We start from the raw sequence: 12,786 nt of genomic DNA on the forward strand, positions 1-12,786 counted from the left end.
CGAAGTCTCCATAGACTGTAAACATCTTAGTATACAGGCCAGAAAAATTCTTCCAAGGGAAATGGCTCTGGGGTTCTGCAGTTATGTGAGATCTAAGGCCTAACTTTAGAATTGGCAATGAACTTTAGAATATGAAATTTTTATTTTCCATAAAAAAAGATAAATTAGATTGGCCAGTGGTTAGAAAATTCAAATACTGACGACTTCTGCCAGCTTGGGCAGAGTTCTGTCCTTTGAGTGTTTCTAGGAAAGGCTACTAAAAACATTGACAACTGGCTCATGGCCACATAAGAGCAGAGCCTAGACCGTGGGTTATCCACAGATCATTCGGCTCCATAACTGAAGGCTTCCTTCTTAGAGCTGACATAAGGTTATGGGCGGTATAATGTTGGAACAGGTAGTTGTTAGTTGAATACGATGAGCTAGTCCAAAATTCTTCACAAAAAATGTTAAAGAATTGTTCTTTCTGGCTGAGGTGTATATAGGAAACAACTCCATGGATGTCATTTAATAAAATAAACTCTTTACTTAAGGATTGTCCCAGAGAAACAGACATTGAAGCTCTACTAGTTCAGGATCATTGAAAAGTCCTCAAAATAGACCACTTCTGCAGTTCTTCAGAGGCAGAAAAACCCTGCCCTATGACTCAGCTGCCCCACGGAGACCCAGCGAGCCCCTCCATCAGCAGCATAGCCCCTGAGTGCAAACCCCATTGTGCACTGTGATGCCTGTCACCATCCCTGTCACCTGAAAACGCACACCTCAGTGGGTCTCTAGAGATGTTTCCAGGGATGTACAGCTGAGGAGAGAAGGGCCACCCTGTAGGTGGTGACAGCAACCCATGGATGAAGAAAGAGAGAAAGAAGGCCGAGCGCCAGCATCCATCACTGTCTACATCCTGGCTGTGAGCACAGCACATGCAGCTGCTTCCTGCTCTTACCGTGGTAGATTGTAGCTTGAATTGTGAGCCTTCCTTCCTAGAGATGCTTTTTTTTTTTTTTTTTTTTTTTTGTTATCTTGTTCCATAGTGGGAGGTATCTATCCACACAGTGTGTATTTCTGGACAGTAAGAATAAATACAATATTGGTCCGTGCACAAGGACAGGACACTGAGAGCAAAAAGGCCGACACAAGGTTCATATGTCGTGATTCTAGTTTCTTGACGCCAAGAAGACCAACTGAGCTGGCTTGGACTTGGCGGAAGCGAGAGCTGTGTGCAGAGGAAGCCTCAACTGAGAAAATGCCCCAATGAGATTGGTCTGTAGGCAAGTTTGTGGGGGGGGCATGCTCTTGATAACTATTGCTGTAGGAGGGCCCAGCCCATTGGGGTTGGTGTCAGCCCTGGGTTGAATGGTCCTGGGTTGCCTAAGAAAACAGGGTGAGCACGCCACAGGGAACAAGCCAGTAAGCAGTGCTCTTCCACGCTCTGTGCATCAGCTCCTGCCTCTAGGTTCCTGCCTTGACTTCCTGCCCTGGCTTCCTGCAATGATGGAGGATGTGTAAGCCACACAAGCCCTTTCCTTCCTTAGTTCCTGTAGGTCTTAGCACAGCAACAGAAACCAAACAAGACATGGACTCACAGAGGCAGCTTTTGCACCTGCGGCTCTGGAAGAGAAGTTGGAAACATAAGCTTGAATTCTTCATGGCCCTGGACTTGAAGGGTAGAGAAAATGTTTTAAAATGGGAAGTGTCAAAAGTGAATTCCTCTCAGATAGGTCCGGATCAGGGGCCCTCTTGTAATTGAAGACAAAGGAAGATAGGTGACAGCAGCTGCTGGCGTCATTGGTGCTCAGCCTGAGGAGTGTGTTGTTCTTGAAGGCCACATACCCGCCTCACTTTCTGCTTGACTCCGCGTTAGCCTTTCTGGTCTTAAAGTGACACCTAACGGTGCCTTCTTTGTCCTTCCTGTCCCTGATGTCAGTCCCCTTTGCAGTCATGTGGTGAAAGCCTACAGTCACGTGACAGGAAGGAGGAAGGGAAGAGCATGTTGTGGTTTCAGAAGATTCAGCCTGGGGCAGTTTGGCTCCGTGTGGTTGGGCAGAGCACAGTGGTAACAGGAGTGTGCTGAGGACGATAGGGGGCAGAAAAAGGGGCAGGGACCAGAAGTAGCCAGAGCACAAACACTCCCCAGGTACCTATGCTCTCCAGTTAGGCCACACCTGCCGTTCACATCCCAGTAATGTCACCAAACTGTGACTCCACAATGGGGTCACCAAACTGTGACTCCATTAAGTCAGAGCCCCATTGTGTCCGGAAATGCCCTTCCAGATACACCTGGGTTGAGCGATAGTAACCACTTCGTCATTCCTTAATCCATGAGGTTGACAATCAAGAGAAGCACTGCTAAGCACCCTCCCCCTCCGCCTCAGCTGTGGGATGGAGGGGGAGCAGAGTGAAGGGACCCTGTGGAGGGTCCTAGGTGCTCAGCCTGTGCTGCAGCATACACGGGCACAAAGGAAGCTGCGCTCTCTGTGTAACCCTCACTAGCCCATCGTTCCATCAGAGATAAGCAGGATGCCCAGCCAGTAACTTCTGCAACCACTACATAATTTATAACCGTTTTCCTTGTATGATGGCCTTTGAGATGGCTTATAGTCCAAGCTGAAGTGCTCTTGAGAAAAGCCTCCCGATCCTCCAATTTTAAGTAGTACATGAGACTGCATTTGCTGGATGATCATAATGAGTGCCCGAGCCATGTGTATACACACACACACACACACACACACACACACACTCACGTATACACATACAACACATGCACACGCACATACACACAAATACACACATACAAAATCACATAGACACACAACACATATATACACTGACATACACAGACATACACATAAACACACACAAATATACACACATAACATATAGATACACATACACATAAAATACATAAATACAAAATCGCACACACACATACACACAAATACACACATACAAAATCACATGGACACACAACACACATATACACTCATGCACACAAACATACACATAAACACACACACAAATATACGCACATAACACATACACACATACACATAAAATAAATACATACAAAATCACACACACACACACACACACACACATACACACACACTTCCATGTCTTCATCAGCAGGAATAATATGGGCACGTAAACAAAAACTCCGTCTAGTTACCAAATTACAGACAACATTTATTTTTTTTCTCCATCAATTGTATTTCAAGTTTTCAACAACAGAACCCCTGGAACCTTGTGTCTTAGAAAACAAATACTCTACAACAGTATGTCTGACTATGTGCAGTCATGTACATATCGTGAAAATGAGCCATATGGGAAAAAGGAATGAAAAAAAGATTTCTCGTGCTCCTTCCAAACTCAGCTAAAATCAAACAGTATTTTATATTCCACACTATTTTGGCTCTCCGTAATGGACCATCACTAAGGAATAGATTTCCCCCAGAAATTCAATTGGGTTTCCTTCTTAAGAGAAAATGGAGGAGCCTCACAGAGCAGTGTGTGTGTGTGTGTGTGTGTGTGTGTGTGTGTGTGTGTGTGTGATGTGAGACCTGGCAGCTGTGGAGTGGACACCTGGCCCCCTTGTGCTCCCACTGGGCTAACCCCACTCTCCCCATATGGGTTTCTTTCTCAAAGCTGGGAGGAGAGTCCACACGAAAGAACATTCAAATTGGTTTTGCTTCCAATTTCTCTGCCTCCACTCAGATACCCAGTTCCTTTCCCTCTCCACCATACCCCCAGCTTGCAGGCCACTTGATTCTAAGACCTGCAGCAGGGAGAGTTATGTCTGTAACGCCCACGGTGTGTCCTCCCCTTGCCAGTCACGAACTCTAAAAGTACAGTCACCAGAGGGAACTGGAATTCAGTTGAATAGCAAACTCATTTTGAAAAGGAAGAAATGGGGTGGGGTGGGGTCGGAGCTTGTGGAAACCGTTCTTTGAAACTTCAGGTTGTTTCTCCGCAGTGCAGTGACACCAGGTGTGCAGGAGGCAGGGACCGTTGTCAGTGAGAGTTCCCGGGACCTGACAAGGAGGATAAGAGTTCTCAGGGCTCTTATTTTACCTTCCAGTTGGAGTGTCAGGGCAGCCTCTCCTTACATCACAGAGGTGACAAGCAGTTTCTACAGAGATGCTAAGCACACCATAGCTGGAGGAGAAAGGGACCCTCAGGGACATGCTCTTGCTTGCCAAACCAGCTAAGGTCCACCCTCTTCCCAGACCCTCCCACCTCATGATACTTAAGGTGCTCCTTAAGGACCTTTATAGGGTTTGTGTGTGTGTGTGTGTGTGTGTGTGTTCTTGAATTTGGCAAAGTTTTGTGACAGTGTAAAATAACTGTAGGAAATAGTTTCCTATTATATGCTTTAAATATAGGGAACCCTGGAGTTTGGGCGTCTCACTCAGTAATGGAGGAGTTGACTGAGTGAATGTTCTGCCCGGAAACACATTCCCAAGCACGAGCCCCGGTGGTAAATGGACCTGATTTCTTCTGTGCAGTTCATGAGCTGGCACGGTTACCAGCCATAAGGAATGTTCTGTATCGAGTGTGACAATGGCTTTCTAGTAGCTTCCCAGCTGCAGCTGGGGCTCATGGAAGGTCTGAGCCTGAGAACCTTAAAGTTCCCTCCTGTATCTGTTCATTGCCAATGTGGAGATTGCTTAGTACATGGTTCAGAGTGGGAAACTGGGGGTGGAGCCGCAGCCAACTCTGACTCCAGCGGCCATGTCACCTGGGAAGCCACACACCCTCTGAGCTAAGACGGCCATGGTTAATAAGTGCCTTCCTCCAGCACGTTTGTGTGAAAGTCAGACCTTCGGTGATTTGGAGCGTTGCTGGCACACACTTTCAGGAAGCGTCTCTGCTCTTTTTCTCCATGGGAATCAACTGGTCTGGAGATGGGGCCAGGAAGGCAAAATGCTCAGCGTGGCTCCAGGCTCACCTCAGTCTGCTGTGCAGAGTGGGGCTGCCATCCCCTTAGAGAGAGTGTGGTGCTCCCCCCAGGCATGGTCTGAAGTGGTCAATGGGCTTAATGATGGCCCGCAGTGACTGGTACCATTCACAGTACAGAATTCTTGTCCCTGAAGCCATCTTTCAAGTGTGGGAGGAATTGTTGGCTGTATGGTATTTCTTTGCAAGACTAATTTTACTCAGTTTTCCACCAGTGATATAGACCTAACTTATAGTCCTGGGAGTCACCTTTCTCACCCTGAAGCTATCATGCATTTTCTTCTCAGGAGGAAATTATGTTCCGCTCATTGAGAAGGAAAACCGTGCCCTCCGGCCAGCTCTCTAAGAGAGTAACTCTGCCCATGCATGGACAATCACTGCAATGCCAGGCGTGACTCTTGGTGACTGAGGGGTGGCTCTCTGGGAGGCATGGATGTAAGTCAGAAGAGGGAAGGGACCTAAGCAGGATATTGTCGGTAGAGCCTGCTTCTTGTGATGTTCTTGCTGTAGGAGAAGAGCAGTGACACACAGCTCCACGGACACACATGCCCACAGGACTCTGGTGACCAGTACAGCTGAGTGTTGACGACACTTGTGTTGACTGCAATGTCTTGAAACAGTCCCTGCCTGGAGTTACCCCAACATTCCTTCCAACCCCCGGAGTGGTATTGTCAGCACTTCTGTGTCTGTTTCTGTCTTGTTAAAACACTGACTCATTCAGAAACTCGGCTTCAGTGGCTGCCTGCATCTGATCAGATTTCTAAGCTAACTCATTGATGCCATCTGATTCCCATTTGGGTGATTTCAGATTCCTGGGAGGCAGGGGGCATGCAAGGCATACTCCAATCACAAGTTCTAGGTGCCTCCTTTTCTGGTGCGCGTACGGGTAATGCTACTTTACCAATGAGAGGTCTGAGGGCAAAGCTGCTAAACTCCCCCCAAACCACATTGTGTAGACGTGGTAGAGGCCACCCTCTCCAGCCCTCTCTCCTCAGTCTTCCAGCCTCCTTCTCATTTCCTCATTAGGAAGCCACCTGCTGACTTCTTCTCTTTGGGCATCAAGTAATTATCTGCAGAAAGTTCTGACTCCCATATGTCTGGGTACTCCACTGCTCACAGGCTATTTTCTGTCACAAATGAAACCTTCAAAAGCTGGAGACTGCATCGTTCATCTAGGAGAGGGGTGCTGGACAGTGTCCTCATTCAAACTGAGGGAGCCTAAGGACATCGATTGATTTTAGAGGGTTTTCAGGTGACGGGGACTAGATTAAGGCCACGGTGAGATGATGGAGCAGTGGGTCCTTTTCTCTGCCTCCCTTTTCAGCAGGCCAGGTTTCCCGGGTCAAGGGGATGGAAACTCTCGCATAGTGAAGAGACATGGGGGCATGACAGTAAATGTGTGTTCTACTGAGACAAAGAACACAGTTGTAACAACACTAGCCAGGTGCTGTGGAGGCCAACAGAAAAATCAGCCCCTGTGCAGCATAGAGAAGGACCCCCTTGGTCCACAGCCACTGCCCTTGAGCTCCCCGATGCAGGAATGAGAGATTTTCCTTTTTGATGGTAACGCAATTTGGGTTGCTGTGACTCAGAGCCTGGGTTCATGATCAGTGTCTCCCGTCATTTTTTTATTTTGTGAACATTCCCCCCCTCCCCACTTTCCTGCAGGTCTTTATTAACTGCCACCCAAGTTGTGTTCTCAATGAATAAGCAGGTTTCAGTCTGGTTTTTGACCAACCAGCCCAGAACTCTTCCGCACTCTTGACTGTAGTCTGAATCCATGTCTTGGGGCCAAGGAGGTCGGGAAACTCTGGATCTCCTTTCTTATTCATCTCTCATGGTTGATTTTTCTCCTGGGACTCATGGTCAGTGGAGAGACTCCCTCTGGAGTCTCCAGGGCACCATCAGGGAAGATGGTGGGTTAAAGATACTCTCAACCTAGCATAAGCAGGAGCCCATGTTTTTATCTGCATCAAGATAGGGTATTTCTCCAAGAGCGGGTAGGTGAAAGTTTTTAATTGAAAAAAATAGGCTTTGAAACCTTGAAGGAAGGAAATCAGATCAAATCCACCCTGGGCTATATATGTAAGAAAATGAAAGCATATCAAAACTTGTAAAAGTCATTGCAGAGGCATGGCAGAGGCACGGACTTCTCTGGTTTTACTTGCCCAGTCCCATTGTAGGCCCCAGGAAGAGTGAGGTTTCATAGGTTCTGATGATTCTTCATCCATCTCATGTCTGCTCTCATGCTGGTGGGTGGCCTGGGACTGTCCAGTGTGGGGCAGCGTGCTTCTCTCATGCTTCTGGATTGCTCTCCGTCTTCTGTCATCCTTCGTGGTGCTCTCCACAATGGGGTGTGTCCTCTCTAAATCCTGGTACAGGACATCAATACCCCTGAGGTCCCCATCAAGGGCCTCTGACATTCTCTACTTCCCAAGTTGACCCCTGTGTGGGACAGGGGGGCTTTACGCCTGCATTGCTAGCAAAGCTGTGGCCCAGCCTCCTGCCAGTCTCAGTGTTTCACCCAGTGTGGCTGCAGGTGGCCTCCTGACAACCCTATGGCTTCCCTTCAAGGTAATTTCTCAACATCCAGGCTCCTGGGTGAGCTCCCCTAAGCGCTCACTTCTTGTGGGGCGCTCCGTTCTTGGTCTCAGTTCTCTGGTCTGCCTCATGCTAGCTCAGTGTCTTCAGGACTGCTCACCAGCCTCTCAGAATTCCCGATGCTGTTCCCCTCAGGCAGTTCAATCAGGTCCAGCCGTGGCTCTGTGCCAAGGGTATGTCCTGCCTCCCTCCTGGAATCTCATGTACTTCGTGACAGCAGGCTGGCCCTGCCCACTTCAGCCTCTCTGTGCTGCACCAAGACTGCCCAGCACCTGTTGAGTCCTGGTCTGCAGCCTTTTGAAGTGCTGCTGTTCATGTAAGGTTCTGCTCCCTTCCTCCACTTCTCTCAGCACTCGCAGGCCTCCCACTGACAGTCCCCACTGCTGCCCTCTTCTGTGGCTATCTCTACCAGCCTCTTCTAGAAGGCAGAGCTTCAGCTTCTCATGCTAAATGCTAGCACAGATGGCATGAAGAAATGGTGATGGAACAGCAGTGGGCAGGGAGGACATGGGAGGGACCCTGGTCCTGTAGGCATGTGTGTCCGTGGAGCTGTGTGTCACTGTTCTTCTCCTACAGCAAGAACATCACAAGAAGCAGGCTCTACCGACAATATCCTGCTTAGGTCCCTTCCCTCTTCTGACTTACATCCATGCCTCCCAAAGAGCCATCCCTCAGTCACCAAGAGTCATGCCTGGCACTGCAGTGATTGTCCATGCATGGGCAGAGTTACTCTCTTAGAGAGCTGGCCGGAGGGCACAGTTTTCCTTCTCAATGAGCGGAACATAATTTCCTCCTGAGAAGAAAATGCCTGCTAGGCTTCGGGGTGAGAATGCTGACTTCCAAGTCTATAAGTTAGGTCTAAATCACAAGTGGAAAACCATGTCATATTCTACTTTGTTATCATCATAGCATCCTTGGGGAAGGATTTCTTTAACAACACTTTAAGTGTGTATATTGCCATTCTAAATAGTGATGATCAATGTAATATGATGCACTTGTCACTGTGGTCATTCTAGATATTCAGCCATTCCTCCAAGAGGCCACATGGGTGCTGCCTCCTGGATATGCCAGTTAGGCGGATGGGTCTTAGCATTGCTCTTACTCTATAGTATTTTTCAGTCTCTATTTTTGTTCATTTGTTTTGCCTCAAAACTAGTGACGTCTGTATTCCAGATGGCTGAATGTGAGATAGTGTTTACTGAAAAGAATGTCATAATACACCATACACACACACACACACACACACACACACACACACACACACACACACACACGTTGAAAGACCCAAGGCCAAGGAAAGTAAGAGCTTGAAATGGCAGGAGGGGTGATAAGCATGGGATGAAGGCCAGAGACACTATAGGATGGTAGGTCCTTATTCTTTTTTATTTATTTATTTGTTTGTTTGTTTGTTTGTTTTTTGAGACTGGGTTTCTCTGTGTAGCCCTGGCTGTCCTGGAACTCACTCTGTAGACTAGGCTGGCCTCGAACTCAGAAATCTCCTTGCCTCTGCCTCCCAAGTGCTGGGATTAAATGAATGTGCCACCACCGCCCGGCTAAGAGTCCTTATTCTTAAGGCACACGAGTAGATTCTCCTGTGAGGAAAGTGTCATGGTGTCTACAATCCATTTTCATGTTTCTGGTAAGCAGAAAAAGAGCTGGAAACAAGGAGGCCAATGTGTCAAAAACGTATGTGCTCCTCTCAGCCAGTGAAGGAGGAGAGTGGCCATTATACTGCTCCAGATTTTCGCCGTGGGTGAGAGTGAGCTAGCTTGTCCATGGCTGTGTATCCAAGCCTCGAGGTGTCCACTGACATCCTGAAAATCTTTTGTTTTTGTTGTACAGTGCGAGACCGGGTCAGATCTAAGATGGAGAGAGACATCCTAGCAGAGGTGAATCACCCTTTCATTGTCAAGCTGCATTACGGTAAGTGCGGTAAGTGTGACGTGATTTGAGGAGGACTTACGGTGATTGTCTTCCATCAGAGGAAACAGAAGTAATAATTAGTTCAAAAGGAGATCCCCGCTGTGTCAGGATCCTGTCTTGTATGGAGACCAAGTTCTCTTAAATCCCCAGTCTTCAGTCTCTTTCCTATTTGATTTTCTGTAAAGAGCAAGATGTCCTATCTTCATCCTAGAGACTCTGTGTGAGGTGGGGCTGCCTATCATTGCCGCGTTACCATGGTAACCAGGTACCTGGTCTCCTGACCTTGGGGTGAGACGTGATGACACATCTAGTGGTGCTGGGCAGAAAGTGTGTTGCTCTCTAGCCTCTGCCTTCAAAGTGAATGAAGAAAGGCAAGGTGGAGTGCCATGAACCTCAGACTGCCCTCGAGGCACAGAGGCAGTACCTCCTCAGAGGCCATAAACCTGACTTTCTACTTAATACCAGTTCCCTGCCTTCATACCTCCTGGGAGAAGCAGGAGGCAGAGTCAGTAGATTGATGGCTCCTCAGTCATGCCCTTCACTGCACACTTTTCTTGTTAAGGCATTCCTGTGAAGCGAGGATGCAAAGAAACCACGGGGGAACCAGAGATTCCTATACACGGGGAACAAAGGCATCCGTGCACCTGGGGTGGAAGTGGGGAGACTTCCAGAGACCAAGAAAATAGCTCAGGCCTGCCGCAAGTCATGTGGTGTACCCTTCAGAAAGAACAGACGCTGGCTCTTTTGTTGGCTGAAGAGCCTGTGGAAGCCTCGTCCTTCCAGGCATGGCAGCTATGCTTGCTTAGAGCCTCACGCTCAGTGGCAGCACTAAGGTGGCCTTACACACTCTCTCTCTCTCTCTCTCCCCTGTCCTGCCCCAGCTGCTCCTGGACTGTGGTCAGAGCAAAGCCTGGAGTCACTGTCTGTTTCATTTTAAAAAGACGATTAAGTCCTTTTATTAAACAAACAAGCCAACAAGCAAACCAGAATAAAACCAAACAAAACACCAGAACACTTCTCAAATTCGCGTGTCATCCCTACGCAGGGGCCATGCTGACGATCTCAGGGTGTGCACTGCCAAAGCGGGCACTGGGGCTGCTGCCTTGATGAGGAAATTAAGAACTGGATGTCTTGCACAGTCTTTCAAACAAATGTTCTGCAGTACACATAGCCCCTAGTTAGCGGCCATGTTTCTAAATGCCAGCGTTTATGATAAATGGTCCAGGACCTCTTAGAAAATGAAAACCTTTTAATACACAGAAAGAGCAGGTCCCTCTGGCCTGGTACCCTGTGTGTTAAACCTGGTGCCCAATGAAAGATGCTTCCTGATGTCGGCCTGATCATCATGGTTGCTGACCCTCGGTGATGTTGACCTAGCCGCCATTGTTGACAGACCCATTGGGCTAACTATCACAGCAATAATAGTGTGACTCTCTCGTCCAGGTCTTTACGTGCTCATGGGTCCCTCAGTCTGCAGTGTGCCTTTGTTAAGCCCTGGATATGAGATGTGTAGACTGTGGCCTGAGTCACCACCCATGCGTTCACATAGCGCATGAGCTCCCTTCTGACGGAGTCAGGCAGGTGGACCAGTAAGAACTCTGCTAGACTGGAGAAAGTCCATAATGGTCCTCTTGTGCCCCGAGTATAGGATGCACTTCCACAGAAGGAAACAGAAATGTCCTTCCTGTCTCTCAGAACCATCTTCCATCAGCAAACGTTACAGCCAATTGTCTGACTGTAAGACCGGCTGTGACAAATGCCTAATTGACAATGCCATTGATGAACATGAGTTTGTTCAGACTTTCCTCTCTCTGAGTCATTTTGAGTCATGCGGCATCCTCTTGGGGACCACAAGCAGCATCCTTCTCCTACTGCTGGGCTCCGTCCCTGACCAGCTGACCTCCAGTTGGTCCGCTATGCCTGTCTGAGTGAATGGCAGCTCTGCAGATTAACAGCCTTGTCTGAACCGAACAGAAACTGGGCTTTGGGAAGAACAGAGACTCAATGGTCAGAGGGAATTGTGTTTGCTCAGCTGCATCTCCTCCCACAGCCTTTCAGACCGAAGGCAAGCTCTACCTGATTCTGGACTTCCTGCGGGGAGGTGACCTCTTCACCAGGCTTTCCAAAGAGGTAGGAGAGCTCCCTGCCACCTCCAGATGACAGATGACTTTCTGTCTAGGAAGATAGGGAGGAAGGGCATTAAGGGAGGTGGGCATGAGAGGGGATGGGCAATGTGACCGTTAGTATGGTGATGTGTGGTGTGAGGTGCGTGACGTGTGCTGTGTGATAGTTGGTATGTGTGATGGGAAGTGTGTGTGGTATATGGTGTCATACGAAGGCGTGGTAGATGCGAGTTTTCGAAAGCTTTCACAGAACCAGCCATGGTGACATGCACCCATAACCCCAGCACCTCAGGAAACTGAGGCAGGGTTTTGAGTTCACTATCATCCTAAGCTACAGAGCAAGATCTGCCCAGCCACGTCAGCAGACAGTCCATGATTAGAAGATCTTACAGACTCCTCCCAAGCTTCCTATGAATGAAGCTCAAAGCGTGGTCCCCTGTCTGTGCCCACTGACCCAGGTAGGACGTGAGACAGTTCAAGGGAGCATTTGCGAGTGACTGTATTTGATGGCATCTCACGTCCCATCCTTGGAAGGCACAGTTAACAGCATGCTGACCTCTCGTCTGGACAGTGGTCCCCATGTGCCTACATTGAGGAACATCTTGTCAGGTCTTTGCTCACTGACTGAGCTTCATTGGCTTCTAGCTGCAGAGTTCAGAACTCTCCAGAGTCGCACTGGGAAGGTTCTGTGTCCCTCATGATTTGAGGAGCATTGAGCTAGCGTTGTGGGATGAGGAAATTCAGAATTCTGTCTATGGCAACAGCCTTCTTGTCCTTTTATTTGAAGGATTCTGTAAGGCTCCAGGCGGTTAGAGGTATGACAGCATGCTGAAGGAAGGCTCCTCACATCTTTCCAACAGAGTGCGTTTTATTTGCCTGTGACAGTGGCTTTCAAATTACCCTCTCCTTTCCTCCACCCTCCATAAAACACCAGAGAAATAGCAGATCATGTAGATCACGTGTCAAGCAAGGAGGAGAGACACCTGGGAAATAGAATGTGGCTAGAAAGGTGCTGGGAGGCAGAGGGCGTCCACAGTCCGGGGCTATCTCCTAGGGGTACCAGCTGACACTTTGCAGGACCTAGGGGAGGTGTTCTTATCAGGAGCTGAGAGCCCAGTTTGCTTGGGTGGTGACAGTCACCACACAGTCCCGTAAATCACTCATTTTAGCTCTGGTCTTGCATATAGGG

General features: G+C 48.5%; 1 protein-coding gene across 3 annotated transcripts in view; it reads left to right on the forward strand.

Annotated features, from left to right (window-relative positions):
* The window catches only part of LOC110337879 (ribosomal protein S6 kinase alpha-2), a 171,924-nt gene that overhangs the window by 98,054 nt on the left and 61,084 nt on the right, over positions 1 to 12,786 (forward strand). For 2 of the 3 annotated variants that reach the window (XM_029532883.1, XM_029532882.1), the window contains exons 4-5: positions 9,394 to 9,483; positions 11,525 to 11,604. In XM_029532883.1, coding sequence (XP_029388743.1) covers positions 9,394 to 9,483; positions 11,525 to 11,604 — 170 coding nt within the window. The remainder of the gene's footprint in view (positions 1 to 9,393; positions 9,484 to 11,524; positions 11,605 to 12,786) is intronic. The other variant, XM_021220936.2, reaches the window with a different exon arrangement.

Source organism: Mus pahari, chromosome 21, assembly GCF_900095145.1.
Source record: "Mus pahari chromosome 21, PAHARI_EIJ_v1.1, whole genome shotgun sequence".
Lineage (NCBI taxonomy): Eukaryota > Metazoa > Chordata > Mammalia > Rodentia > Muridae > Mus > Mus pahari.